The 26,583-nt window shown below is 33.5% G+C and overlaps 11 protein-coding genes and 1 non-coding gene across 12 annotated transcripts; 6 read left to right on the top strand and 6 right to left on the bottom strand.

Annotated features, from left to right (window-relative positions):
- Window positions 1–38: 38 nt before the first annotated feature.
- On the bottom strand, window positions 39–971 carry NAEGRDRAFT_79282 (uncharacterized protein). Its single transcript, XM_002678445.1, has 2 exons — window positions 523–971; window positions 39–475 (listed from the first exon to the last, which is right to left on the bottom strand). The coding sequence occupies exons 1-2, from the start codon at window positions 966–968 to the stop codon at window positions 40–42; spliced, it is 882 nt and encodes a 293-aa protein (XP_002678491.1). The 5' UTR covers window positions 969–971; the 3' UTR covers window position 39.
- Window positions 972–2,030: 1,059 nt separating this feature from the next.
- Window positions 2,031–3,115, top strand: NAEGRDRAFT_66115 (uncharacterized protein; the record flags this gene model as incomplete). The annotated part of the gene is given in 6 exon segments (XM_002678556.1): window positions 2,031–2,237; window positions 2,291–2,456; window positions 2,496–2,500; window positions 2,544–2,655; window positions 2,726–3,004; window positions 3,024–3,115. The coding sequence occupies 6 exon segments, from the start codon at window positions 2,031–2,033 to the stop codon at window positions 3,113–3,115; spliced, it is 861 nt and encodes a 286-aa protein (XP_002678602.1).
- A 311-nt stretch (window positions 3,116–3,426) lies between these two features.
- NAEGRDRAFT_66114 (uncharacterized protein) lies at window positions 3,427–5,941 on the top strand (the record flags this gene model as incomplete). The annotated part of the gene is made up of 3 exons (XM_002678555.1): window positions 3,427–4,309; window positions 4,350–5,687; window positions 5,754–5,941. 3 exons carry the CDS (start codon window positions 3,427–3,429, stop codon window positions 5,939–5,941), a joined length of 2,409 nt encoding a protein of 802 aa, XP_002678601.1.
- A 2,666-nt stretch (window positions 5,942–8,607) lies between these two features.
- NAEGRDRAFT_66113 (uncharacterized protein) lies at window positions 8,608–9,414 on the bottom strand (the record flags this gene model as incomplete). Its single annotated transcript, XM_002678444.1, has 1 exon — window positions 8,608–9,414. One exon carries the CDS (start codon window positions 9,412–9,414, stop codon window positions 8,608–8,610), a length of 807 nt encoding a protein of 268 aa, XP_002678490.1.
- Window positions 9,415–9,887: 473 nt separating this feature from the next.
- Window positions 9,888–11,272, top strand: NAEGRDRAFT_79281 (RING finger domain-containing protein; the record flags this gene model as incomplete). The annotated part of the gene is made up of 2 exons (XM_002678554.1): window positions 9,888–10,018; window positions 10,094–11,272. The coding sequence occupies 2 exons, from the start codon at window positions 9,888–9,890 to the stop codon at window positions 11,220–11,222; spliced, it is 1,260 nt and encodes a 419-aa protein (XP_002678600.1). The 3' UTR covers window positions 11,223–11,272.
- A 429-nt stretch (window positions 11,273–11,701) lies between these two features.
- Window positions 11,702–13,141, top strand: NAEGRDRAFT_66111 (uncharacterized protein; the record flags this gene model as incomplete). The annotated part of the gene is made up of 1 exon (XM_002678553.1): window positions 11,702–13,141. One exon carries the CDS (start codon window positions 11,702–11,704, stop codon window positions 13,139–13,141), a length of 1,440 nt encoding a protein of 479 aa, XP_002678599.1.
- A 942-nt stretch (window positions 13,142–14,083) lies between these two features.
- On the bottom strand, window positions 14,084–15,597 carry NAEGRDRAFT_79280 (4-hydroxyphenylpyruvate dioxygenase; the record flags this gene model as incomplete). The annotated part of the gene is made up of 1 exon (XM_002678443.1): window positions 14,084–15,597. One exon carries the CDS (start codon window positions 15,595–15,597, stop codon window positions 14,137–14,139), a length of 1,461 nt encoding a protein of 486 aa, XP_002678489.1. The 3' UTR covers window positions 14,084–14,136.
- A 1,262-nt stretch (window positions 15,598–16,859) lies between these two features.
- Window positions 16,860–17,216, top strand: NAEGRDRAFT_66109 (uncharacterized protein; the record flags this gene model as incomplete). Its single annotated transcript, XM_002678552.1, has 1 exon — window positions 16,860–17,216. The coding sequence occupies one exon, from the start codon at window positions 16,860–16,862 to the stop codon at window positions 17,214–17,216; it is 357 nt and encodes a 118-aa protein (XP_002678598.1).
- A 248-nt stretch (window positions 17,217–17,464) lies between these two features.
- Window positions 17,465–20,313, bottom strand: NAEGRDRAFT_48126 (uncharacterized protein; the record flags this gene model as incomplete). The annotated part of the gene is made up of 3 exons (XM_002678442.1): window positions 17,465–18,740; window positions 18,904–19,722; window positions 19,844–20,313. 3 exons carry the CDS (start codon window positions 20,311–20,313, stop codon window positions 17,465–17,467), a joined length of 2,565 nt encoding a protein of 854 aa, XP_002678488.1.
- Window positions 20,314–20,815: 502 nt separating this feature from the next.
- On the bottom strand, window positions 20,816–23,508 carry NAEGRDRAFT_66107 (uncharacterized protein; the record flags this gene model as incomplete). The annotated part of the gene is made up of 3 exons (XM_002678441.1): window positions 20,816–22,564; window positions 22,610–23,213; window positions 23,261–23,508. The coding sequence occupies 3 exons, from the start codon at window positions 23,506–23,508 to the stop codon at window positions 20,816–20,818; spliced, it is 2,601 nt and encodes an 866-aa protein (XP_002678487.1).
- A 185-nt stretch (window positions 23,509–23,693) lies between these two features.
- On the bottom strand, window positions 23,694–25,654 carry NAEGRDRAFT_66106 (uncharacterized protein; the record flags this gene model as incomplete). Its single annotated transcript, XM_002678440.1, has 2 exons — window positions 23,694–24,883; window positions 25,051–25,654. The coding sequence occupies 2 exons, from the start codon at window positions 25,652–25,654 to the stop codon at window positions 23,694–23,696; spliced, it is 1,794 nt and encodes a 597-aa protein (XP_002678486.1).
- Window positions 25,655–25,810: 156 nt separating this feature from the next.
- NAEGRDRAFT_t251 lies at window positions 25,811–25,883 on the top strand. Its single transcript has one exon. It is a non-coding gene; the product is annotated as a tRNA-Lys (tRNA).
- The last annotated feature ends 700 nt before the right edge of the window (window positions 25,884–26,583 follow it).

Below are 26,583 nucleotides of genomic sequence, written 5' to 3'. Positions count from 1 at the left end.
TATTGAGATAAATCCCACACAAATCACATAAAAATTTTGTTAGTGAGTTTTGTTTAATTCCTCAATTATAAAAAAAGTTTTGAAAAGCAATTGTTTCAAGTGTTCCAATCCATCTTTTGATTCAATATCTGCTTCCAAATAGGTGAAACATCCAATTTTCTCTGCAAGTTTTTCACCTTGTTCTCTAGAAAGTGGAATTTGAGATTCCTTTCCAGTGAGTGGAATAGTTTGAGTGAGAATGTCATGTCTCTGTTTAGTGTTGATTCCTAGGAGGATGATCGATGATTTGGATTGAGTGGTGGTGTGGAAATCACGTGTGATGGCTTGTAATTGTTGAAGAATGAATGTTTGATTGAAGTGAACTGTATCTATGAGAAGGAGAGCAATACCATGATGATTCTGGAGGTTCAATGATGAATATTGAGAGTGTAGGAGGGATAGTTTGTCATTCCATGGTGCCTGAATTGATAAATCTCTGTAAAAGTAATTATTAGAAACCTTTCCAATATTGAAACAACTTACACAAATGAAAGATTAGTCTGCATATCCATATATTTCATAGACACTTGTACAGGATTATCGAACCTCACTGCATCATCAAAGCTACCACTCATTCTCGTCAGGAAAAGATTTCCCTCCCTACAATTTTCACCAATCAAGCCGAAACTAAACTTTTCTCTACAGTTTCTTCTTGTCAACAAGCAATTCTCCAAATTTACTTGTTTTAGAAACTTGAGAGAGTGGGACTGACCTTGGATTTCACCAATCTTTTTATTTCTCTCCAAAAAACTCTTAAATTGCTTCACCTCGGTTGAGTTGATAAACTTGTCGAATAGCTTTCGAATTTCTTCACCATCCTGATCGAAGAGAGGACTTGTGGATGAGTAGAGAATCTCTTTGAAGGATGGTTGCTTTTTGTGCATTTTGTTGGAGACAATATTGCCTACGGACGAAAGTTCTGAAAACATTTTTTTTAGTTTTGTTTCGAATGGTTTTTTGCTGTTGACCGTTAGTTTCTTTTTGATTCCTGTTGGCAGTGAATCGATCCATGAAAGGATGACGAAAATACCATCTAGTCACTGACACTTCTTTTATTAGAATCTCATGTCAAGTTGACAACATTTAGTATTATCCTTTATAATAAACTAATGTTTACTCCTTCTTGGTTTCTTCCCTTCTTGCATAGATAGTCTTGGTTTAATAAATTTCTCCTTCCACAAGCTTTCCCTTCTCCATTACAAGCAGACGAATTCCAACTAATTCCCACTGACCTACCCTCCGTTCTAAAGTTTCTGCGTTCACACACTTCATAACCTGATCGAGTTTTCATCTCAACTCTCCTAACCTTAATTCTATCCCATTGTTTCAAAGAGAAGGCTGATAAGAGTCCAAATAAGGCACCTCCAATGTGAGCTATCGAATTGGCATTCAGTAAGAAGTGTGTAATGTTCCTGAAAGATAATTATGAGGTGAAAGACAAAGTTTTTCCATAAATGTCTTTAAGAATGAGAAATCTACAGAATATTTAACTTTAAAATTTGAAATATCCATATAATAGACAGTTGGCAGCTATTATTCCATAAATAATTGGATATTTACTGCTTTCATTGACAAGATAACCCAGAATTGGGTTGCTGCCAACCTTGTCACAAACACAAATTCTTCTTCTTCTTCCTTTCCTTCATATTATCCAATGGTTTCATTATGATAAAGAGCAACACCAACTTGTTTTTAATCTGTGGAATAGGTGTTAAATTTGTTGATTGACTTGAAGAATTGAAAAGTAGATCGAAGAGGTGTGCTGGTTCACAGGAAGTTTTACACAACCTTCTATCTTTTTTATCATTGTCCATTAGTTTGATTATTGTAAACTATTCGTATATAATTGAATGGTTATCACGTGCAAGGATAAGAACTCTATTTCAATTCCTGGCTTTGTTATTCGAATTATCATAGAAATAATTAGTTATCACGATGGATATGTTACATCTCTCTATCTCTCCATTTCCACCACATATATGATAAAAAAAATGAACGGTTTCGTCTACAATAGTTTCCTTGTTATCTGCTTGCTTCTCTTGGCTGTCACATTTCTTTTCGCCGAAGAGAAAGATTTCTGGAATAAACCGATCCAAACCAGAGCACTTGTTGAACAAGTAAATTCACAAGTTGGAGTTGGTTGGAGAGCAACTTCTTATCCACACTTTGATAATATGAAATTATCCGATTTTAGAAAGGTTGGTATTTAATTTTATTTAATTTTCTAATAGAGTGGGATGTAATCTTGTAGTATTTGGGTGTTCATAATTTTACTGAACCAACTCGTAGTAAATTTAATGTCAGGGCAGAGTTGACCAAAGTGAGAAATTTACCAGAACAATTTGATGCTAGAAAAGAATGGCCACATTGCATTACCCCAATCAGAAATCAAGAACAATGTGGTAGTTGTTGGGCATGTAAGTTTAATTCACTCTGAAATTGATAATTTCAAATAGTTTCTGTAAGTTTTGTGTGAATTTCATTGAAAATTAATATTATATCAGGCAAGTGCTGTACTCTCTGATAGATTTTGTGTTTATTCCAATGGTAGCGTTCAAGTAATGCTATCACCTGAATACATGCTTGAATGTAGTGCTCAAAATAATGCTTGTAATGGTACGTTTGAAAAATATTTTACAATATTCTTTACAAAATTCCAATAACTGTAAAAATCAAAAATATTAAGGAGGTACTTTACATGCTGCATGGCAATTCCTCGTCTCTGTAGGTATTCCAACTGATTCTTGTGTTCCATATTCATCTGGAAATGGTACAGTTGGCCATTGTCCTTCCAAATGCACAGTTCCAGGACAAACTTCCAAATTTTACAAAGCAGCAGCTGCTAAGAAATTAGAAAACATGGTTGAGATTATGACTGAAATCAAAACTCATGGTTCTGTGCAAGTAGCCATTGCTGTCTATCGTGATCTGTTCTCATACAAGTCGGGAGTTTATCATCATGTGAGTGTTCATTATTGTGATAGCTTGGGGATTGGATGGATATTTCTGGATTCTAAGAGGACATAATGAATGCGGATTTGGAAAGGATGTATGGGCAGGCAAACCTGCCTTGTAATTCTTATTTAGAATATAAAATTATTTTCCAATTCGAATAAATAGCTAGCTTAGAAATAAAACAAGCAAATGTTTAATATTAAAAAATACCCTTCTCAAGATCACATTCGTATTTGTGATTTGTAATCGAAATAATGACATATTTGAATGTTCATAGCTGAGAGATTGTATGGTGGAGACAATTATACATGATGATGGACATCCAGAAATGCCAATCTCAACAAGTCAACTTGATTTTAATTGAGTGATGTTTCTTGACTAATGTCTTTATTCGCTACAACTGGAGATAACAAAATTCAAAAAAAAAACAAAATGACAAGAGTCGCTCCCATTTCTTCCTCAAAGTACAAAACCAATGATAAGGACTCGACCCATCAAGAGGAAGACCAAGAACAATTTCTGCTGGACGAAACTAGTCACCAACAACAAAAAAATGGTTTCTATCGTTCAGTAAGATTTTGCCTCATCCTCATGCTCAGCACTGTCATTCTCGTTTCTGTTGCCATCATTACCATTGTATGGGCTAGCTCATTTGGAGTGAGTCTCTCCCAATTGACTGCTCAAAACAGAGACCACGAATTTACAAAATTACAGACCCACATTTTTACAACACTCGATGAAATTGTTCAAATGGCTCAAACTGTCAACCATTTAATGAGACGAAACTTTGACATTAGGAATTTCGATTTGGTCTCTGACTGGACCTATCAATTATACAAATTGGAATCAGAATTGAGACCAGATGTAGCAGTGACCATGTACATGGGAGATATCGAGAGGAATAGTGTTGGCATTTATGTTGGTGAGGAGACTTTCTTCTTCTCCATGTGGGATGGAATCAATCCGAGAAACGAAACCTATCTATGGAAATGTAACGACTTTGCCAAGAATGAATATTGTGTGAGAAATAGTGAGCCAGATGAGATTGATAGGAGATATGGATTGAGTGGAATTGAGTGGGCAAGTGCACGAGTGGGGAAAACATCATTTGTGCCAAGTTATATCAGTTATTCGATTGTTTTCATGACCATTGTGACGAGTGTGCCAAATGCAACAGATCCTACACAGTTGGCCTCTTGGTTTATGTATGATTTGAGTGTGGAATCGTTTTCTACCTATTTGAAGGAGGCAATTGTACATTTGACTGGATCTGTTGCATTTGTGTTGGAAACTTCTACTGAATATATTATTGCAAGTAAGTTGGAATAGTTTGGAATCTAATACAAAGTTCGCAGCGAGCTTTCCTGATATTCCTGTATTTGAAAAGATTAATCAATACAAATATAATAGATACAAAGGTAGTCAATTTGGAGAACCAACTATTAAGCAAGTGTCCAATAGTATCTATGACAAATATGGCAAGTTGACTAGTATTCCGTGTAATGAAATGGCTTCATTTCCATTGGATTCCAATTATGTGAGCTTGGTAAGAGTTTGTACTGCTCAAGACTTGGATTGGACGCTTATCTTGGCAGTGCCTCAATGGTTCTATCTTGGACAAATGATAATTGCAATTGTGGTTGCTTTATTGTTGAGTGTTTTCATTGTTTCAATTGGAGGAATTTCTGGAGCTGTATTCTCAGTTAGGATAATCAAACCATTCTATGATTTGGTGGTCATGTTTGCTTCAGTTGCGAATATGGATCTGGATTCTATTCATGTTAAGAATTCATTCTTTTCTGAAGTTTCTACAATTCAAACAAGTTTCGTCTTTTTAGTGGAAAGACTCAGACTATACAGAGCTTTCCTTCCACCTCATCTCTTACAGGAATTAGATAAGAAGGGTGTAGAAAACCTGCCAACCAATGAAAAACACAATGATGACCAACAATCTTCAAATGCTGAACTGGCCTCTCGAACCTCCTTCATGTCCAAAAGTTCAAGACCTTCAAGGCAAGTTTCCAAAACCGAAGAATCAATGATGAGCTTGAAGAATACTCAATCTATTTCAAAATTCGATCTTGGATTGGAATGTAGAGATATTTCAATACTTGGATTCAAGTTTCACCTGTGTGAAAACCTAAATTCGAATGAAATCATTCAAATTTCGTCTGAAGTTTTCACCCTATTGGAACAAACAACCAAAACTTCAAAGGGACAAATCGGCAATTTTGAAAATGGATTCATTACAATGTCTTGGAATTCAGCCTCAGATTGTCCCTCACACATTTCGAAAGCCCTCTCAACAGCCGAAACTCTTATCAAGAAATCAGAAGAGTTAAAGAAACGATGGAGCAACAGAACCATTATTTTCAGTACCACCATTGATAGCCAAAAATCCATGACTGGAAATGTTGGTACCAAAAACTACAAATCCTTCACAATAATGGGACCAATCAATGGAAATATTCAGTGTATGGCAGATTTGGCCTCAAGATATGAAGTGTCGATACTGGTCACCAAACGTGTGAGAGATGAAATTGAAAAGCAATATCAGAATCGATTCATTGCAAATGCAGAGCTAGCCACCTTTGATAAGAATAATTTTGTGTTTGGGATTTCATATGATAAGTTTGGAAAGGATAATGTTGCAGTTTATGAAATTGGAGAGAGAAATGATGTGGCAATGGATGGTAAGTTGGTTGTTTCAATTGTTTTTTTTGAAATTGACTTTATGGACAAATATCACACACATTAAGAATGGATGTACGAATTGGAAGCAAAGGAAAAGAAAGGAAAATGGATTCAGTATAATAAGGCCGTTGATTTGATTGGTGGATCTCAGTTCAAGGAGGCTGTTTTTGAATTGCAAGATTTCTCATCGAAATATCCTCAAGACATTCCAGCAAGGGAATTGATTGATTTTTGTAAACATCAAGTACTATAGAACTTCAAACCTTAATTACTTCTTTTCCCTTTTATCCTAATTGGTATGCCAATAAGGAAACAAATTCCCAATAAAGAATTTCAATGTTTTAAAATCAAAAAAAAAATGAGCACCAAAATAATTCTCATAGATGGTATCTTTCATCATTATTCATCATCGAATGGTGCCGATAATGATGACGATGATGGCAATGATCAATCTTTTTCATTAAAATGTTTAAACGGTCTGAAAAATAGGTACCATACAACCCGAATGAATACTCTGCAAAATTATGAATACTTGTATCAACTTGTTAGTTTGCATCGGAATGATTGGACCTATGTGATCAAGTACATTAAACAGAATCCAATTCCATTTCCAAATGATAGGTTTCATATGTTAGCTGTTGTGAAGGAGAGAGGATTGTTGATGAAATTTGCGAGTGAGGAATTGAAGGATGATAAGGAATTTGTGATGGAATGTGTAAAACATCACCAGAGTGCCTTTCGATATGCTTCAGAGAGGTTGAGAGGTGACTTGGATGTTATCAATATGACTTTAAATATTGAGAGCTTGAAGAAAGATCCAAAACTGAAAGATGTATTGTACAAGTGTGATTTCTCTAATAAGCCACAGCAAGGACTGATTAGTTTGTTTAAGAATCCGAATAGGCTGATCAATTTTATTCCACTACATTCTGAAGCTTGGTTAGCATATCAGTATGGAATTAAGTCAACTTGCAAAAGTATTACAAGTTATAGAGAGATAGTGTTGGAGGCCATTAGATCTAATCCAAAGGTTATTTTCTTTTTGAGAAAGACATGGCCAGAACAGGCATTCGTTATTGAGGCATTGAAGAGTGGGAAAGGTACTTCACAATTTATGAAGATTGTACCTTTTGGTTGGCGTAATGATCCTGAATTTATATTGGAATGTGGATCATTGGAATTTCTAATGAATTCTACTCTCACCCAAGATTGTGATTTCATGTTTGATTGGATCAAGAGATATGGTCTACAAGTTCAACTTTTCAAATATTGTGATGCTTTCGATTTTGAATTTTGGAAAAAACTTGTGGATGCCAATTTGATATCACCAACAGTAGTACCAATAGAACATTACGAAAAATTGAGTACTGACACTTTGAAACAAATGCTCTCTATTGAAGGGTGTTTATTACAACTAATGCCTCATCATTGGAAGAATGATATAGAACTGGTTTCACAAATTGTTGACAAATTCCCTGAGGCCCTTGCCTTTGCTTCTGAAGATATTCGAAATAACATTGAAGTGGTAAATATTGCAATTCATTCGAAAGTTTATGGGGCTGAGAATGCAATACGATTTGCCTCTGACAAAATTAGAAACTCAAAGGAAGTTGCAGATTCAATGTTGACTCCCTACAACGACATATTTGATTTATTTGGAGAAGAAATCAGATCTGACATTTCACTTTATCGTAAATTTTTCGTTTTAGACTTGAATATCAAACATGCACCAGAATGTATTAGAAATAGTCTTGAACTGTGTAGACATTGCATCGAACAGAAAGCAGAGATTTATCCACACTTCTCAGAGGCTGTGAGATTGGATTTCCAAATAGCAAGTGGTTGCATACCAGCACTATATAGAACTCTCCCTCTCAAATCCAAGAGCAAAATCTTGCAAATTTTCCCTCAATCTTTAAGAGACAATGAAGAGTTTATTGAGAAAGTTGTCAAGTATGGTGAAGTTGACCTCTTTCGTTATGCATCCCCACGATTGAGAGCAAATACAAAACTTGTAAAGAAGCTTTTAATAGAATGTAACCAAGCTCCTCACAAGATATTTGACTATCATCTTATAGAAAATAAGGAAGAACAATTGGATATTTACCAAACCATGTCTGAAACAAGTAACATTACAAGAGAGCCGTTATACTTTGCTGGTGCTCAGTTGTTAATGGATAGAGAATTTGTCATGCAAGAAGTGAAGCGAATGAACTTCCATGTTGAGGACATATTTACCTATCCAATTCTCTCAATGGTGTATTCTTATCATGAAGAGGAAACCAATGTACAAACTTGTGAATTCAAATTTCCTCCAAGTTTAACTCAACAATGGATACATGTCTTTGAGTATGATGTTTCAAACGCCATATATCTGATTTACCAAACACGAGACTGTTACATGCTTGATTTTACTCAATTTCCAGAAAATCTTAAACAAGATATTTCATTTTTGGAAGGTATTTGTAGATTAATACCCATCATAGAGTATTTAGATGCAAATCAGATTACGGAGAGCGTAATTATTGGATCTAATGAAATAACAAACCAAGTACTCGAACATGTTCCACCCCATTTCAGAGATGATGGAGACTTCGTATTGTCACTCCTTACAGCTGAGGAAAAATTCCAAAATTTACAATTTATTTCTGAAAGACTCAAAGGAAATCGTGAATTCTTCAAGAAAGTACTTGATATCTGTCCTATAGCTCTTAAATATGCCTCAGATGAATTGAAAAATGATATTGACCTCATATCAAGTATTCGACACGTCCTCTACCAAAAATCAATGTATGACTATGCTTCACCAAGTGTGTTGGTTCGCCTTGGAATTTCTCTCAATTATATATACTTGCAAAAGTGTAAAAAGCAACAACGAATTGATAATTTATGTTGGTATCACTAACACGTATAGAATATTTATTGATAAAGTGAACGTTGAATATCAACAAACTTATCATTGAACTCTTCTCCTCCTTGTAAGAGATATTCTACCATTGTCCACTCCTTTCCCTTCTCCTTATTGAACTGTTCAACTGCTTGTCCATAGAGAACGAAAGCTTGTTGAAGTTTTTTAAGTGAGAGAGATTGATCAGCTTGTTTCAATTTTTCTTGCAATTCTTCCTTGCCATAGTCACAACCATAGGAAGGAGTTCCTGGATGTTGTCTCCAAGAATCTTTCAAAGAACCTGCATCAACTGGATCAAAACCAATTTGGTCAACCAAATCAAAGACAATTGCCTTAGCCTTTTCATCATCTCCTGCAATTGGAAGAGCCACTCTGTGTTTTTTATCTTGAGTTGGCTTGAATTTCAAACTGTAGGTTGAAATATTGTTAAAAACCTTAACAACTGATCTTCCAATTGTTTTGGAAACCCATTCACTATGAGTTAATTCAAGTTTATCCAACGATTCAATTGGAGCATCTCTAAATCCTGGATAATAATTATTAGTATCAATAATGACCAAATCTTTTGGAGCATTTCTAAATAAATCTTTAGGTAATTGTTCAATATTTTTGAATGGAATGGTTACAATGACAATGTCTTTGATTGTTTCAGAGATTTGAACTGCCTTTGCTCCTGTTTCCTTTTCAACTTCGATCAAAGTTTGAGGACCACGAGAATTTGCAATAACAACTGAATGACCCAAAGCAACCAAATGTTTGGCCAATGCAGATCCAATATTACCTGCACCAATAATACCAATGTTATACTTTTTACTCATTTTCTTTTGTGTTTTGAATTGAAAAATTCCCACTCTTAGATCCTCAGAATTTATTCGAAAGTTTGACCGCATTCAGAAATTGTGCTAATAAGCGATTTGCTTCAGCGCGTTTGTCCACCCTCATCAATATTAATTGAAATTTTGAAAGTACACACTCCATAGAGAAAATTCAAACAATTATTTTCAATAGTTGAAAGTTGGAATACTTCTGAAGCTTTTCACAACTTGTTGTGCCAAGTTTACAATCACTATACCAAAAAGTATTTCTAATGAGTTTTTGGGAATGGAGGTTGTAAAGCCACTACCTCAAAGATCCATCACAGTTCCTCAAAAGGATGATTTAGCTGTAATTTGTGACCAATATATAATGTTATTGTTTTGTTTGCTAAAATTCCCTTGTTGAGAATTCCCAACCTATTTTTGGCTTGGGAATAAAAAAATCACCAATTCCAAGACACAAAAAACACAAAAAAATGTTTCATCAATTTAATCGTCATCAACAACCTCGGAATGATCAACAACAACAACAACAATTCAATCCACTCGATGGAATTGATTGCATCGTATGCCAACAATTAATATTTGATCTGAGTGAAAGGGATGAGTAAGTTAACTTTTGAGTGATTTTATAATAAACATTTAATAATGATAATAATAATTTATTGTAACTTCAATGAAGAGAAATTCGTTTGATTAAAGAGGAAAAACAGTTAGAAATTGAGAGATTGAGAAGAGAAATTCAGACACTCCAAGAGGAGAATGCTCGATTGAGTAATGAAAATAAAAAGTTGAAGGAGAGGAGTAAGAAACAGAAAGAGGTGATTAGAGATGCTACTGTCCAACCACCACAACAATTTCTTTTTGGACAACAGACACAGCCACAGCCACAGACACAAATTAGTCCACAACAAAAATTTGTTTATAGACCACCGACACAACCAGGTAGTGAATCAGTTTCGGTATATTCCTCAACAGATCCAATAAGACCAACTTCATTATTTTCTAATACTACTACTACTCCAGAAAAAAGAAATAATCTCAATTTGGCATCAAAATCAGTTTTACTAAAACAGGATACATATTTGGAAAATTCTCCTCCAAGAGTAGTTCCAATCAAAAAGAAGACTGAGAAAAAACAAGAAATTTCCAGAGAAATCGATCCATTAGAGTATGGAAATAGAGATCAATTTAATCAAGTTTTACAAAATCAAAGAAATGTATTTAGACCAGCTCTTGTAAATCAAACACCAATAGAGCAACAACTCTATATTCCAGTACAACAAAGTGTTACAAGACAACCAAGACTGCCTCCTCAATCAAGACAACCAAAATTACCCATTGTACAAGAACGACAAAATTTGAATCATTCTATTCATGACGATGAGGAATATGCCAGAAAATTACAGGAAGAGCTCTTCCTTGAAGATGCCAATCCACCACCACTCAATCATCACCATAACTTGTTTCCTCTCCAACACCATCATCAAAACCATCATCATGCAAATCAACTCATTCTCCAACCCTTCACCAATCAACACGAAGAACCACGACAAGATAACTTTGATTCATATGAACATAACCTTGAAGCATTTGAGGATGTTGTCGTGCCACTGAAGAGAGAAATTTGGAATAAATTGCCAACCTCAAGACTCATAGAAGGAGAGGAATGTCCAATATGTCAGACCGATGTTTGTAGAGGACAGTGGTCGACAACATTACCTTGTGAACATTTCTTTCATAGTGAGTGTATTGGAAAATGGTTTGAAAGAAAGCATACATGCCCTGTATGTCGACACGATCTGCAATAGTTGCATTGTAAAGTATTAATTTTTTGTAAACTATAAAAACACATTGCCTTATGTAAATTGAACAAGATAAATCCAATTACTATTCAATATTCAATTTATTTGATATCATCATACCCGAAGAATCCTTTGAAGAACATCTTTGCAATCCAATATTATGATGGTAATACCATCCATAAGCGCGCCAAAAATATTTTTGTTTTTTCAGACTTGTTCGGGAAAAAGAAGTCGATTCTGGTTTTTACTGGAAGTCCAAATTCCAACATACAGAGGAAGCAAAGCAAGTTCCAACGCTAAATCACGCAACACACAAACAAAATTCATCGTTAAAAAAAACAACACAACTCGACGCAACAATAAATTGCGCTCAACAACTACAACCGCATTTTTGGAATATTTTCTTTAGCGAACAAAGAGTTTCAACTCTAAATATAGACTTGAATATAGTAACAATTGACTACGAGAGAGACAGACCATTTATAATGGCAACAACAACAGCATTCACAGGAAAGAGAAAACTTGATGATGCTTTTGATTATGAAAGTACTTCATCACAAATTGATGATCCAACACTGATTGATGATTTATCTGCTGATGAATTGTCACCTGCAACTCCTGATGAGAGTTCTTTATGGGATCTTGAAGATAAAACACAAACACCACCAAAGAAAACTAAATTGAATCCACTTAAATTCAGTGTTTCACCTCCACTTATTTCAAAACAAACTTCTAATACAACTACTCAAAAGAAGAGAACTAGGAAATTTAATTGTAATTTTAAAGCAACAAAAGGTCTATTTGCCAATGTTACATTTACATTAAAGAATAATGGAGATAAGAGTCACAAAATGGAAGAACAAATTGTAAATATTATATCAAATCCACATTTAAAGAGTGATGTCAAACTTAATAATAATGACATTTACTTGGAAATTAAGGATTTTATTTCAGATGAAAGTTTATCATTATATAAGGATTTAAAAACTAATTTATTTCATGATTATATTCCACAATTTGAAATTTCTGGAAAGGATGAACAATCTAGGTATATTTTATGTTATTTAAAAGGAATGTTGGTTAGAAAATCAGAAATTGCCATAGTTCCAATACCAAATCATACACATCAAATTTTAGTATTCGATCATATTAATGATAAATCATATTCTGATACACCATGTAGTTTAGAAGGTTATTTACTTGATGATTTTGAATTTGATTCCAAATTAACTTGTATAATAGTTCCAAAATTTGTAATGGCTCTTGATCTTGATGAAACTCTAATTAGAACAAGAGTTATGAATCCTAATGAAGTAATTTCAAATCCATCAGAATATGAATTTTCAGTTCTTGGTTCTAAATATGTTTGTTATGTGAGACCAGGTACACAACAATTACTTTCATGGTGTTGTACAGTTTTTCAAGTATACATTTTTACAAATAGTATATTTGAATATGCAAGAGAAGTTTGTAAAATTCTAGATCCAAACAAGGAACATTTAATCAAATATATTGATGTAGATGATACAATTGCATTGAAAAAGATGCTTAAATCAAGAGAAGATATGACTCCTCATGAAAGTATTCCAAAACCACTAGGATTGAAAGATTTGAAAAAGTTTGATATTGACTGTTTTGAAACTGTAATTTTTGATGATGATATTACAATTTGGAAACAACAAGAATGTGTTTTACCATTTGCTGATATTGTTCAATATCGTAAACCTTTGGAATTTTTCAAATCGATAAGAACAGAAGTTTGGAAAAAGTTACAATTTCTCCACTCAACCAAATTAAGAATTAGAAAAAAGCATGAATTGGCTGGAGCTAATTTATCCAACATTTCATTTGCAATTCCTGAAAGAAAAGACATTACACTTTCACAAGAAATTGCTCTCAACTCTACTTTGAATAAAGAACGATAAATTGTTTCATAACAAGATTGAATATTATTTTGTGATATTCTGTGTGAAATCAAAGAAATTGTGAATTAATAATATAGTTGAACTATCAAATATTTAATAGTTCCTCCAAATAGATAGTTTGATAATCTATCTTTAAGTTGTTTTAATTGAAAACATCGAACAATACTAAAAAAGCATGAATAACTCCTGGAATCCAACCTAAAATTGTCAGGAGAATGTTCAAGTACAAATGCAAGTGCATTCTTTTTTTCTAAATTATTTTCATGTTGGATATTCAATAATTATCATCATCCGAATAATATTGTTGTGAAATGTCAAATGTTTGGTGTCATGTTTTGTTACTTACAACTGCCACAGCTAGTGAATTTATATTGGAGTTAGGTGAAACTAAACTTCGGGTTATTCATGAAAAACTTACAAAGTGGAGGGAAGAATAAACTGAAAATAATCAAGACCAAGAGTTCTGTTTGATTCATTTTTTTTAACGTAATGACAGGTTGTTATCTTTTCAACTGTTTTTTAATTGATTTGAAACAAGTAAATGTTCGAAAGTTTAAACTTCAACTCAATAATTAGATTCAAAATACACAAGTTTAATTCTCATGTGAGATTTAGCAATGGTTTTGCTGAGGCTTATGAATTTAAAACGTTCTATTTGGCTTTTTCTTTTTTTCATCCCACACAGCAACACACAATGCTAAAATGACAGCACCTGCTTCAACAACGGCTCCAACATGACATCTCCCTTTCCCTGAACATCTGCAACCAATTCAATTGCCTCATCAGATTCCAGCAACTTGGAGAAACATGTTAATTGATTTCAAATCAACACTTTATTGGTCAGTGGATGATATTTCCTGAAAATTCATCAACTGTACCTCTGTTTTTGAAATTATTGTAATTGAATCCCAAATCTTAATATAAAACTGAATAGTTTAGTTTAGTATCATTGTTTATTTTCTATTAAAAAAATCCAAGTTGCCATTCCAGATAATCTATTGTTTATCCTCTTCAATAAATAAATTTCCTCTCTCAATTTGAAGCCTCTCAATAGCATCAAAGAGGGCTTTAATATTTCCCTTACCAAATCCGCTATTACCACGACGTGAAATAATTTCAAAGTAAAATGTTGGTCTATCCTCAATTGGTTTAGTGAAAGTTTGTAAGAGATATCTGAATCCATGATTTTCCTGTAATGATTCATCATCTTCCTTAGAAAAGACAACACCATCCACCAAAATTGCATTCTTTTCCAATAGAGTCCAATCCTCATTGACCATATCGTACAATTCCTTCTTTTCCCTCCAATTTGTGTAATAGGTTGGTGGAACTGTGATATAATCAACACCTGCCTTTCTAGATTTAGAAACTGCATTGATAATATCTTCTGTATGAACAGCCAAGTGAGCAATACCTGGTCCATCATTATAATCCAAAAATTCTTGAATTTGACTCTTTGATTGTTTGGTATTGACAGGTTCAATCAGTACAAACTTGATCATTTTCTTCATGACCTTGGAGGCAATCAATTCTCTTCTGTGATGTATTTCACTCTCATTCATTTCCTTAGTAGATTGCTTGTTGAGCTCGTGTAATTCAATATGTCTATTCAATGATGAAATTAATGAAGGAGCAACTACCATTGTAGTTAATCCACCCAAATCCTTCTCCGAGCTCTCAATTTGAATACCCTTCTGATCCTCTTCATCATCATTATTGTAGAATCTTTCAAAGCCCAATGCTTCGGAATACCACTGTATTCCCTCAATGAGAGTTCCTTTATGAATAGCAATAGCAAAATGATCAACATATTCCAAATGTTGAGGTGGAACTTCTTGGTCTGGATTTAATTTTCTCTGTCTGAATCCTGGAAGGAAAACCTGACCAATATCACTTCCTTGATGATCTCTATTAATTAATGTGTGAATCCAAGCATCCTCTCCGAATTGTGTTGCAATACAAGCAAATTCAATAAATCTACTCTTATCCTCATCCAAATATAATCTAGTTGGTGGTGTGAGTGCTTTTGTTTTTGGATGTTTGCAAGCTTGTTCATAGGCCTTTTCAACATCACTCACTAACAAGGCCATATCATGAGCATGATTACTTCCATGAGCTTCCAATGATTTATAGAATTTTCTAATAGGATCTTCATCCTTGTATTCAATTGTTTTTGTTTGTTCAAAGTGTTTCAATGTGGTGAACAAGTATGGATGAAGTTGAACATTGGTCTGTAATACACAAGGAGCCTTATGAAGAGGAGAAGTAAAGGCCAAGACAATATCATTTTGTCGAATTACATGTGTACAAAAATCCTTATTACCTGTTTCCAATCCTTCATAAGCCATCGGAACAAATCCAAGATTTGAAATATAATAGGCTGCTGTTTGAAGAGCATTATCCACATGAAATCTAACATGATCAACACCAATTACATAGGAATTAGTATTTGTCATCTTTTTAAATGATGATGCTGATAATGATAATGATAGTAATGATGATGAAAAACAATTTCAAGAAGAACTTGATCGTTATATCAATTAGCAAAGTTGCAAGTTGTTTTGCGTTTTTTTACAGTGTTGATAAAAAGGCCGAAGATTCTTTTGAAACTCATGTGGTGGAGTGGAAAATGAACGAACCAGCAATAGGACTCGATAATTCTCCTCACCTGTAATTGCTAGAGTTTGTGCTTGGTTGAGTACTGGTGGTGGGGAGCTGTTGTTTTGATTTTTGGAGATGATATCAATTTGATTGGAACTACAGTTAATTATTTTGTAATAAGAATTGAAAACGATTTAAGAATAGGTTTTTTGTAAAGAGATGAAACGATTTGAATAATTATTTGAAGATCATAATGATAGCCTCTCGGATAATATTTCAGAGGATAGGTCCTTGAAAAGTATTGGTTTCCAAAGAGAATTCCATAAATTATTATCCTCCTCAAATAATTATCCAAATATTGTTATTAAAACACTCTGAGCAGTACTGATGAATTAAATTAATTATATATTTATATGATCCGCAAACTTATTCTCTCTTCTTCTTAAAGTAGAGTCCAAGCGTAACACCAATTCCTAACAAAACAAAGAACAAATACATGCCGGCAGCAATGAAGAAACCTTGAGCCTTTTGGACTCTGGTTTTATGCACGTGATCGTTAACACCTTCAGAGAAAGGATAAGCCTCAGCAATGATGAGGACACCCAAATATACTAATATAAGCATGCTGACTAGGGAGTATACGGCACAACAACCGCAACAGCCCATCCAAATTGATTTGTTGCAAGCCATTTTTTTATTGTTATTTCGAAAAAATAATTTGATTTTTTTTTAATTTTCTTTTAGGTAACATCTCCGTTTTCTTCTCCGGTCCGAATGTAAGAAACTTGTTGGAATATGGATGATGATGGAAGGTTATTAATAATATCTTATTTAAATTCATAGAATTGGATAGACTACCATTTCAAAAAATTAGAATTTAATTTTCCATCATAATTAATTGATGAACATTTTTAACGGATAAAAGTTCTATCTTCGGAAGGCTCGAATAAGTATTGGCATCTGACCATTCAAATGTACCTTACTCTTCCTATCTAACTTCCTTCTTCAATTCATTGTTTTCTAGAAAACACTTATCATCATCACCATCACAAATATTTAATTTTTTTGAAATATTTTTAAAAAATATTAAATTGAAAAAAATACTTAGTTAGTAACAATGGAGGGTATCATTGAAACAAAGGAACACTTGTGCTATCCAGTGATTAGCGAAGCACCATCCTATCCACAAATTATGCAAAATACAAGACCAAAGGAATTGGGATATGTTGGTTTGTGGACTCTTGGATCTGGTATTTTTGGATATGCTAGAGGAGGACCAGGTAGAATGTCTGCCGCTTTGGTTGCTTCAAGTGTTTCTCTCTTTGGTGGTTTGTGGATTACTCAAGCTAACTCTTTTTTACGTTTGAAAGGATACAAGGAAAATAGAGAAGAAATGATTAACGCTAAAATCATTGATCCATCTGCTAATAAGAGTCTCGTCAGAGTTGTCAGAAGAAGACCATTGATGAATTAATTTGAATAACAATCAAATAGAAAATATAATTTAATGGGAATGATGATGGATATTTGTAGTAGTAATATTATTGTGTGTTCCGTAAATGAACAACACTCTAAAAACAACAACAACAGGATTAATATCATCATGACTTTCGATCATCACACAATAACAATAAAAAACATAAAAAAACATTCTTAAATTGTTGTCTTTGTAATTCATATGAAGTTTAGTAATTGAACTTGAGAAACGCACAAAAATTGAATTTATTGTTTGAGATTATCTTCACCATTAGTATTATTACTGGCACCACTGGAATAATTCTTACTCAAAATATTCTCAATAATTGGAATGACTTTGGAGGCAGATTCAGTATCCTTCTTTTTCATTTCAGCAATACACTTGCTAAGATTATCTAGAATGACACCTTCTTTCGAATTTTGCATATTTTCAATCCACCACTTACTGTACTCTCTCAGTGAGGTCTTGGTATGTTCGTGAGGAGGAATAATCCAATCTACATTCTCAATCTTGGTCATTAAGAGATGAGAAACTAGGATGGCATGAGAAGCTTCATTAATTGCCAACTGCTTGTCGATAATTGAAAAGTCATTCACAAAGATAATCTTTAAAAAGGTTTTGAACAGCAAGTGACCTTTGGTTTGATGATTACTATCATCAGACAAAAAGTCAGCAATCATTGCTTGAAGTTGCTTGGCATCATTGAGAAGAGTTAGGAAGTGAATTTCTCTCTCTTCGAGTGGGAATGTTCTCGAGAGTGTTATGGTCTTGAGGGTAATCTCAATGGTAATGTAAATATACAGTTTTTCAATGAGGGGAATGAACATATTTCCACTCACAGAGGCAGTTTGTTGATCGAACATTTGAAAGTAAACTCTCTTGGCATGTTTGAGGCAATAGAAGAATTGACATACGAATAGAGTATTGGTATTGTACTCGACACCAATCTCATTCATACGACTCATTTCCAATTGTTGCTGTTTGATTCTCATTTCCTCCTCAGAGAGATGCATATTCAATAGGATGGTTAAAAGTTGTCTGCTGATTGTGTCAAAGATTGGCCCAGTAATTTGCTTTCCAATTTCATCCAATTTTTTCAGAGAAATTTCTAACATTTTCTCAAGTGCTGTAAATGCTGGAAGATTCGATAGAGTCTTGATTGATTTGGTAGTGTTTGTCAGCATGAAATAAGTGGAATTGAATAGATTTGCATTGAAGAGTTGGGAGGGAGTGGTGGATCTTCCAATACTTCCCTCGAGAACTGAGAGCAAATCGATATCTCTTGAAGAGGAATCAGTAATTATGAGCTCTTCAATATTATTACAAAAGAGTTGAATGGTCTTGGCAATATTCTTTCCAATTTCAAAGAAGAGCTTTTCATCAGATTTAACATTATTCAATTCCTGTAACATGAGAGAAGTGATTTGTCTGATATCAGTTGTGGTCAGACCTTTGAATGTTGTTTCCTTTGGTTTTGGAGGAGATACCTTACCAAAGACTAGTTTTGTCTTTTCTACAAGTCTATTCAGGGATGAGTATAAATATTGAACTTCGAATGGATCCAACATGGTAATAATCCAAGATTGATTTCTATATTATTATTTTATCATTAATGTATTGTTATTATTATTATGATGTGAAAATGATTAATAATAATTTAATTAAAAAAAGAAAAAAAACTAACCTTGACTCCTGTGTTGGTAATTGCTGAACGAGAGAATTGAAAAATTCCTTCATCATGGTCTTAATTTGTGGATATTCAATCACAAAAATGTCCTTAAGGAATTGATTATCGATCACCTTTTTCATTGAGAGTGAAATTGACTTTTGAACATTATTCCAAAATAATTCCAAAAAGTTTTCGTTACCCTTTTCAATGAGAATGGCAGAAAAATCCCTCTGTGACAATGTATCCCTCTTCTTCTTTACAACCAAATCCAAGTGATAAATTTGTTGGTAGAGAGTTTCCATATCAGAAAACAAGCTCTTGAGAGAGACGAGGAATTGAGTCTTGAAAGTACTCTCTGTTGATTTGGTTGGTTTTTGTGAAAATACAGATTTTACAGCATTTGTTGCAGCATTGATTTGGTGTGTAACAGTGTCATTGATCATCTCTGAGAGAATGTTAAAATTGAAAAAAACTTGTAGGGCAGTAGCTACTGTTGATTGTTGTTTGTTCTTCATGCCTTCCTTCATTGCCTTGATGGCTTCATTCTTCACTTCGGTTGAAATATTTTGAATATATGGAATTTCCTTATCTACAATTGTAATATTCTCCAATTCTCGTGATTTTACAACTTGTTCCAATTCGAAAATATATTGTGACGTGGCAAATAAATTAGTTTGATCAGAATTATATCCATTATAACTCTTCTTTAATTTGGAGATCATTGAGAGGAAGGAATAAACTTTCTTCATCAATTCAAGTGTTTCGAACATGTTTTCAAGTTGTTTGTGTCGGGAGGTCAAATTAGTGGCACTTGCTCCCAAACTTGATTGTAATCTTTAAATTTTCCAATAATAATGTTATTTAATAATCGAATAAAATCATATTTCACACCACATATTATTTGCAAAATAATTATAAATCTCTATCATGTTAATGAATAGAAATAAACACAAACCTATTGACTGAAGTTTGTAATAAATCAACACTCTTCTTGATGGAATTTAAATCTTCCTCTAAATTTTGAATTTCAAATATACTCTTATAAAATCCCTTTCCAGACATGACTTTTTGATACTGATTGACCAAACTCATATCTGCCAACTCATCATGTTGTGTCAATTCATCACCCAATGATTTAAACAAAAAAGTTTTAAATTCCGATTCTTCTTCATCCAACTGTGAACTTTGCTTTTCAAAAATCTTGAAAATTTGATTATCAATCGCAGAAACACCTTCAGAAAGTTTTAATATTTCCGATTCTAATGATGTTGATTTTGAATTTGTCGACTGATCATCTTCCTCTTCTTTTAATTTCTTTTTCAAATAGCTTGATACATCAAAGGAAAAGGCTTCCGAAGGCTTGAAATTGTCCACAAACATTTTCAAAAAGGAATCTTCTCTAAAGTGTCTGTGTATGTACGTCATCTCCTCAGAGGGAAGATAAACTTTTTGTTGTGGATTTGATGAGTTGTTGTTGTTTTGCATTTTTTTTAATTTTATTAATAAATTGTAATTTTCTTGATTCTTGTAAGACAAAGGATGAAATGATAATATTATCGATATTGAATCTGTGTTGTTTTTGTTGTTCCATAATACTACAACTGTCTGATTTGGTATTTGTGTCGACCTCCAATAATTCAGTATTAAGATTTTCAATATTCTTTACATTCATTGTTTTAGGGTTATGAATGGCTACGGCCATATCACGATGAATGCACCTCATCCCGTCCGATTTGAGAAGTTAAGCATCGTCGAGCCACATCAGTACTGAGGTTGGAGACAACTTGGGAACCTGTGGTGCTGTAGTCTTTTGTCTTTTTGATTTTCTCCACTTTGTTTGTCTGAGGCTAGTTGACTGATAAGGTGCCAACCTGTTGGGTTTTAGTATTGGAAAGTTGAAAAAGTCGATATTTATTTACAATCTTTTTTACAAACGTAATGTCGATGATTTAGAGAGACAATCAAGGGCAAAAGTTGATCTCATGTGAAGAAGTGATGGAGAAACGTAGATTTGCTTTTCTTGGAGTTTTTGCTTCTTCTTCTTGTTAAATTCTGGATTATTCTTCTTTTCGCTGAGTCTTTCTAATTTTTCTTGGAGTGGATGTGAGGTTGGAGCTTGCACTGGTGGTTTGAATTTGACGTTTTGTGGATCGAACTCTGTTAAAATATTTTGATATTCATCACATGATAAGAGTTTGAATTCGTCTCTGGCTTTGGTTTGTTGGAATTTGGTTACGAGACCCAAAACACTTCTGATACCATCTAAACTGTATTTGAGTTGTGGGTGGTAGTGAGTTTGAATTTGACCCAATTCGAACAATGGACTAGAGAATGGAGTTGTGCTGTCTGGAACAGTTTCATCGAATGAATAGTTACCAATACCACTTTCTTCTCCACTGAGCATTTGCTTGGCATTTGGATATTTTATGAAGAGTTCCTTAATAATTTCCAAGAAGGCCAATGTAATATGGATGGATGTGGTGAAACAGTAGCAACATAACTTTTTGATAAAGGCAGCAACTCTGGTAATTGGCAATTTGGCTGGCTTCAATAAGAGCAACACAAGAGCGTCCAAAAGCAATCTAAGGTTGGTTTCTTCATATGGTAATGAAATAACTCTATCAATGGCATTGTAGAGTTGAGTATAGAATTCCTTTGGATCAATATCGATGGCACTACCAATACCTGTCAAAAGTCTGGCAGTAGTGATGAGGGTTTGTAAAACAGTTCTGATTGGTAATTCAATTGGTTTGAAAGCCTTTGATTCATTTTCATCTAAATGTGAGGCAACCAATTCATTGATATTATCAGCAGATTCCAACAAGGCCTTCATATAATCCAAGAGAGAGTACAATATATCAACATTCATCAAGTGGGAGAACTTGGCCAAACCTGCCAAAGCACTGAAAACGATTGGTGATTCAGGTTGTTGTTTGAGAACTCTGACATAACAAACAATGATATTTCTCAAAATATCAGTTTGATTCTTCTTTTGTTCAGAGTTTGATGCACCTTCAGCTTCCTTCAAATCTCTTCTCAATTCTTCACCATCTGAAAGATCCTTAGCCTTCTTCTTATTTCTCTTATTCTTCTTTCTATTCACAATATTTTCAGGTAAAACCTTGTCTTTCAAAATGGTCTTTAACTTGAGGGACAAGAAAACATCGAACATGGTTGGAGAAACTTCATACTTTTTCCTTACAATTACGGCAGCAATTTCCTCAACAATATCTAAACTGGTTGCACCCTTAGTTGGATCGTTGGCAAAGAGTTCAGAAATGCTTTGAGCAACAAGTTCTCTCACTTTGTCAACCTTAGAGTTCAATTGTGGAACAATAATTCTAATAATATCATTGGTAAAGTTAAAGTATGGTCTATTAACCAAAAGTTCACACAAACTCTTGGCACAAATCAATTGAATTTTAGAGGAAGGAGTCTTGGCATGTTTCTCTACATAGAGTACATATTTTTGATAGTGTTTCAAAATATTACTTTCAAAGTTTCTTCTTGTCTTAACTTCCTTTGAGAAACGAGTACCTTCAGCAGCAACTTCCAAGTTAATCTTGTAATCAGGAAGTAAATCCTTGAAAAGAGCACACATGGAGAGAACTGCAATCTTTTTCACAAAAACATCTCCATCCATACACAAGTCATAAATTCTAGAAATTTTGATTAACTTGATAAATGGTTAAATATTTCAATAATGATCAACTATACTCACATTAACATCTGGCAATTCTAAAATGGAGGAAGCCAATGCACCAATTTCAGTTCTTAATTTTTGTCTTCTGTTTTCTCTCAAAATAGGATCTTCCAAAATTTGTTGAAGTCTAATCTTTTCTTGCTTTTTGGCTTCTCTTTCCTTTTTGGTTTCGTCTGTTTCCTCCTCAATTTTAGTATTCAGTGAATCAAACACTTCCTCTTCATCAATTTCATCCTCCATATCATCCTCTTCTTGTTCCTCATTTCTCTTTTGTTGTTCCTTTTTATCCTTCTTTGCTTGCTTTGTCAAAACTTTCTTCTTTTCCTCCTTTTCTTGGATAACTTGAAGTTGTTTTTTAATGGTACCATCCTCACCCTTAATTGGAAGCTTTAATTTGACCTTCTTTTGTGATTCTTCCTTTTCATTTTCTTCCAAAACTTTTTCAGTCTTTTCCATAATCTTTGAGAGTCTTCCTTTAGAGTAGGTTTCTTCTAATTGTTTTACTTTCAAATCATCCTCATCTTCGGATACTGTTGGTTCCTTTTCATCATCAGAAATCATTTCCGAAGGATCTGGTTTGTTGAATTTTTGTTTCTTCTTTTTCTTCTTATCAAAGTCGGACCTGTAATAATATTCCATAAGAACAATCAATAAATATATAAAACTTACTCTTTCAAATCAGCAAGACTACTCATTCTTTCAGCAAATTCAAAATCGGCTTCATCCAAATCACTCAAGTGAACATCATCATCCTTGACAATTTCTTCTGCCTTTCTTTTTTGTTGGTTTGGTGCCTTCTTTCCAGCGCCACCAAACTTCTTTCCGGCTCCACCTTTTTGATTACCAGCAGGGTTATTTCCTCCCTTCTTATTGTTGTTGTTTGAAGGCTTCTTATTGTTGCCTCCGTGTTTTCTCATTTTTTTTGAACTCAAGAAAAATTCACTTTCAACATTTAATCTTTTGAAGCAACAACAGATTTGTTGTACAGAGGTGGTTAATGATCATTTCTCAGAATAATTGGAGTCAATAGTTATTATTGAGTTATAGAAATCTGTTCTATCAAGCACACAGGTGTACTCAGGTGAAAATGTTTTTTATAAGTTTAAAAATCTTCGAATAAAGTAATGAGGTCAACTAGTTTGATGAGAGAGGCTTCTAATCTGTCTTCAATGTTTTTCAATCGTCTGATTTGTTCTTCTTGTTCTTCACTCAAATAGGTGCTTTCGAGAATGCCTGATTCAATTATATGTTGTTGTTCTTTCTTTAATCTAATTCTCAAATTTCTTACAGATTTGTACATGTCATCGATAATCTTTTCATAAACTTGTTCCAACTTGACACTCCACAGGAAGAAGGTTTGTTGAGCGCTACGATCCTTACTCTTAGGTACTTCTTGTAAATGAAGGATGGAGCCTCTCAACATGTTCATCAATAGAGTTCTAGCTTCACAAGGTGGTAAAAGTGCACATTCGGCAATATGAGTCTGTTCCAAATACTTCTTTTCAAGCAATAATCTGAATAATCTACATCCAATCACACTGTATTTTTGTGAAATGATGACTTCAGTTTCTTGCTTTTTGAGTTTATCGGCAACACCTTTCAAATTAATGAAATAAGTGTCCTTACCCATAGCTCTCAAAATATCCAATTCTGGATTACAGAGGAAACTCAAGTTATTTTCCAATACCTTTCTACCAATTTCCTCAGTTTCTGATATTCTATCATATAATTTTTCAAATTTGAGTGGTGTTGACATTGGATCATTCTTAGATCTTTGATATGGTGCAGTTTCATCAAAGGCAGCTTTAACAATGGATGCAAATTGTTCTCCCATCTTGGTTTCAACATATTTAATGATGGATTCATTTCTGAAAGTTCTGATAAATTGTGAGTAATTGGTAGTCCACAAAATATTTTCAGCATCAATATGAATTTCATCTTCATCAATTGAATCAAATTCTTCAGTGTCAAATTCGAGTGGTGAAATTTCTGAACTTGTTCCCTTCTTCTTTTTCTTTTCAGGTTCATATTGAGAGCTGCCATCTTCATCTTCAATTGTCTTTCTCTTCTTTGACTTGTCCGATTTCTTTTTAGATTCCTTGTTTTGTTTGGAGTACTTTTGAAGTAAATCTGTTGTAGAGTTTGATCCTCCTTCCTTTGCATTTTTCTTTTGTTCTTGAAGTTGAATGGATGAAACATATGGCTGAACTCTCTTGATAAATCTGTCCTTGACCATCTTTTGGAAGGCAGTGATGAAGGATGTCTTTTTACTTTCAGTGGCAAATGTATAATCTTTTTAAATATTATTATTATGATAATAATAATATAATAATAATAAAAATTAATAAAATTGAGAGTGGGTTATTCCGAGTTTAAAAGTAATATTAATTAACAATAATAATAGATTAAATAAACAATAACAGTATTCAATACACTCAAAATATTTGGGTAAAACCTACCTGTTTGTGTAATATTTTCCAAAGCTTTTTGAATTAATTCCTTCATTGTCAATCTGCCGTGTTGTAAGAGAATGTGCAACAATTCTTCTGCATCAATACCATAACTTGTCCTAATGGTATATAATAACTTGGCACTCTTCAACCTCATAATAATATTTTCAATGATTACTTGATAATAAATAATTTTGCTTTGTCTTTCGAATTGTTTTTGTTTTTCTGCTTTAATTTGTTCCGATTCTTCTTCCTCAATAGGTACAGTGACTGGTGCTGTATCATTACCTCCACCTTTATGCTTCCACTTTTCTCTCCTTTCCTCTTGTTCTCTCAATTTTTCTGTTTGTGTTTTCATGTCATCTTCCTCTTCCGCATTCTTTGATCCATGTTCTAATTTTTGTTGATATATATTCTTGTCAAAATAGACACACATGTTGTGTTGAATTAAAACAAGGAGAGCATTTCTGACTTGAGGAAATTGCAATGATGTATTTTGAATCAAATCCGTCATGGTCTGAGGTCCTTGTTCTAAAAGAACAGAACCAACCTTGCCAATAATGTCTCCGAACTGATCGTTTAGAATTTCTACAGCTAGATGTCGTTTGTTCATTTTTTTAAGTGCAATTTCAAGAATAAATTTCTAGACAATAATCATTATTGTCTAGAAACACATTATTTTGATATTCGTGTTTGAAGACTAATAATCATATTAATCATCAAGATTGATTATTATTTTATTTTAAGAATACAAAATGATGAACATGTAGCCCGTCTAGCTCAGTCGGTAGAGCGCAAGGCTCTTAACCTTGTGGTCGTGGGTTCGACCCCCACGGTGGGCGATTAGTATTTTAATTTTAACCTTCATGGTAATTAGCTCATGTAATGATTTTTTGATTTACCACTGCTTTTTTTAACTTTCAAAGCTTTCATTATATTTCCTTGAACGCAACTATTGTTCGTATTGGATGTGTGAAGTTAGGAAACTGAGGCGGGACAAAAACATTGTTATTCAAATTATATATTAAGGTATCTATTGTTCAAAAATGGATTACTTTCTCATATTTGTGAATCGTATTTTGGGTATTAATGTAAAGCTTGTACGTGTTCCATATTCAGAAAGCATTAAAGGCGAATAAGTTTATCAATTGTAAATGTTGGTTGTTTACTATTAATGGTGGGAAAGACGCTTTTGAGGATGATTCGATACATACTTGTCTTTATTCTGTCAGTTCTTTAATGTGAAATCTTTCAAATCTCATTACTAGAAGAGCATTCTAACCAACATTATTTGATTATTCAAGAATCGATTCTTCTCTTCAACAAATTTGATTATTATTCCTTAATAAAAAACCAAATCAAATCAAGGCAATACAAGTGGTGACTTGATCGAATCTTGTATTCAATAACATATTCCTCAAAATGTGTTTGCATTCTCAAATTTGTTAATCATCCGATCCATGTAATATTTATCAACAAAAACCAACCACTTTATTTTACCCTTATTTCTGCTGCCTTGTTTTTCAAACTGTTTTCCTTTTG

Source organism: Naegleria gruberi, assembly GCF_000004985.1.
Source record: "Naegleria gruberi genomic scaffold NAEGRscaffold_17, whole genome shotgun sequence".
Lineage (NCBI taxonomy): Eukaryota > Heterolobosea > Eutetramitea > Acrasida > Naegleriidae > Naegleria > Naegleria gruberi.
Note: the sequence above shows the minus strand (reverse complement) of the source record. Positions and strands in the feature narration are given on the sequence as shown.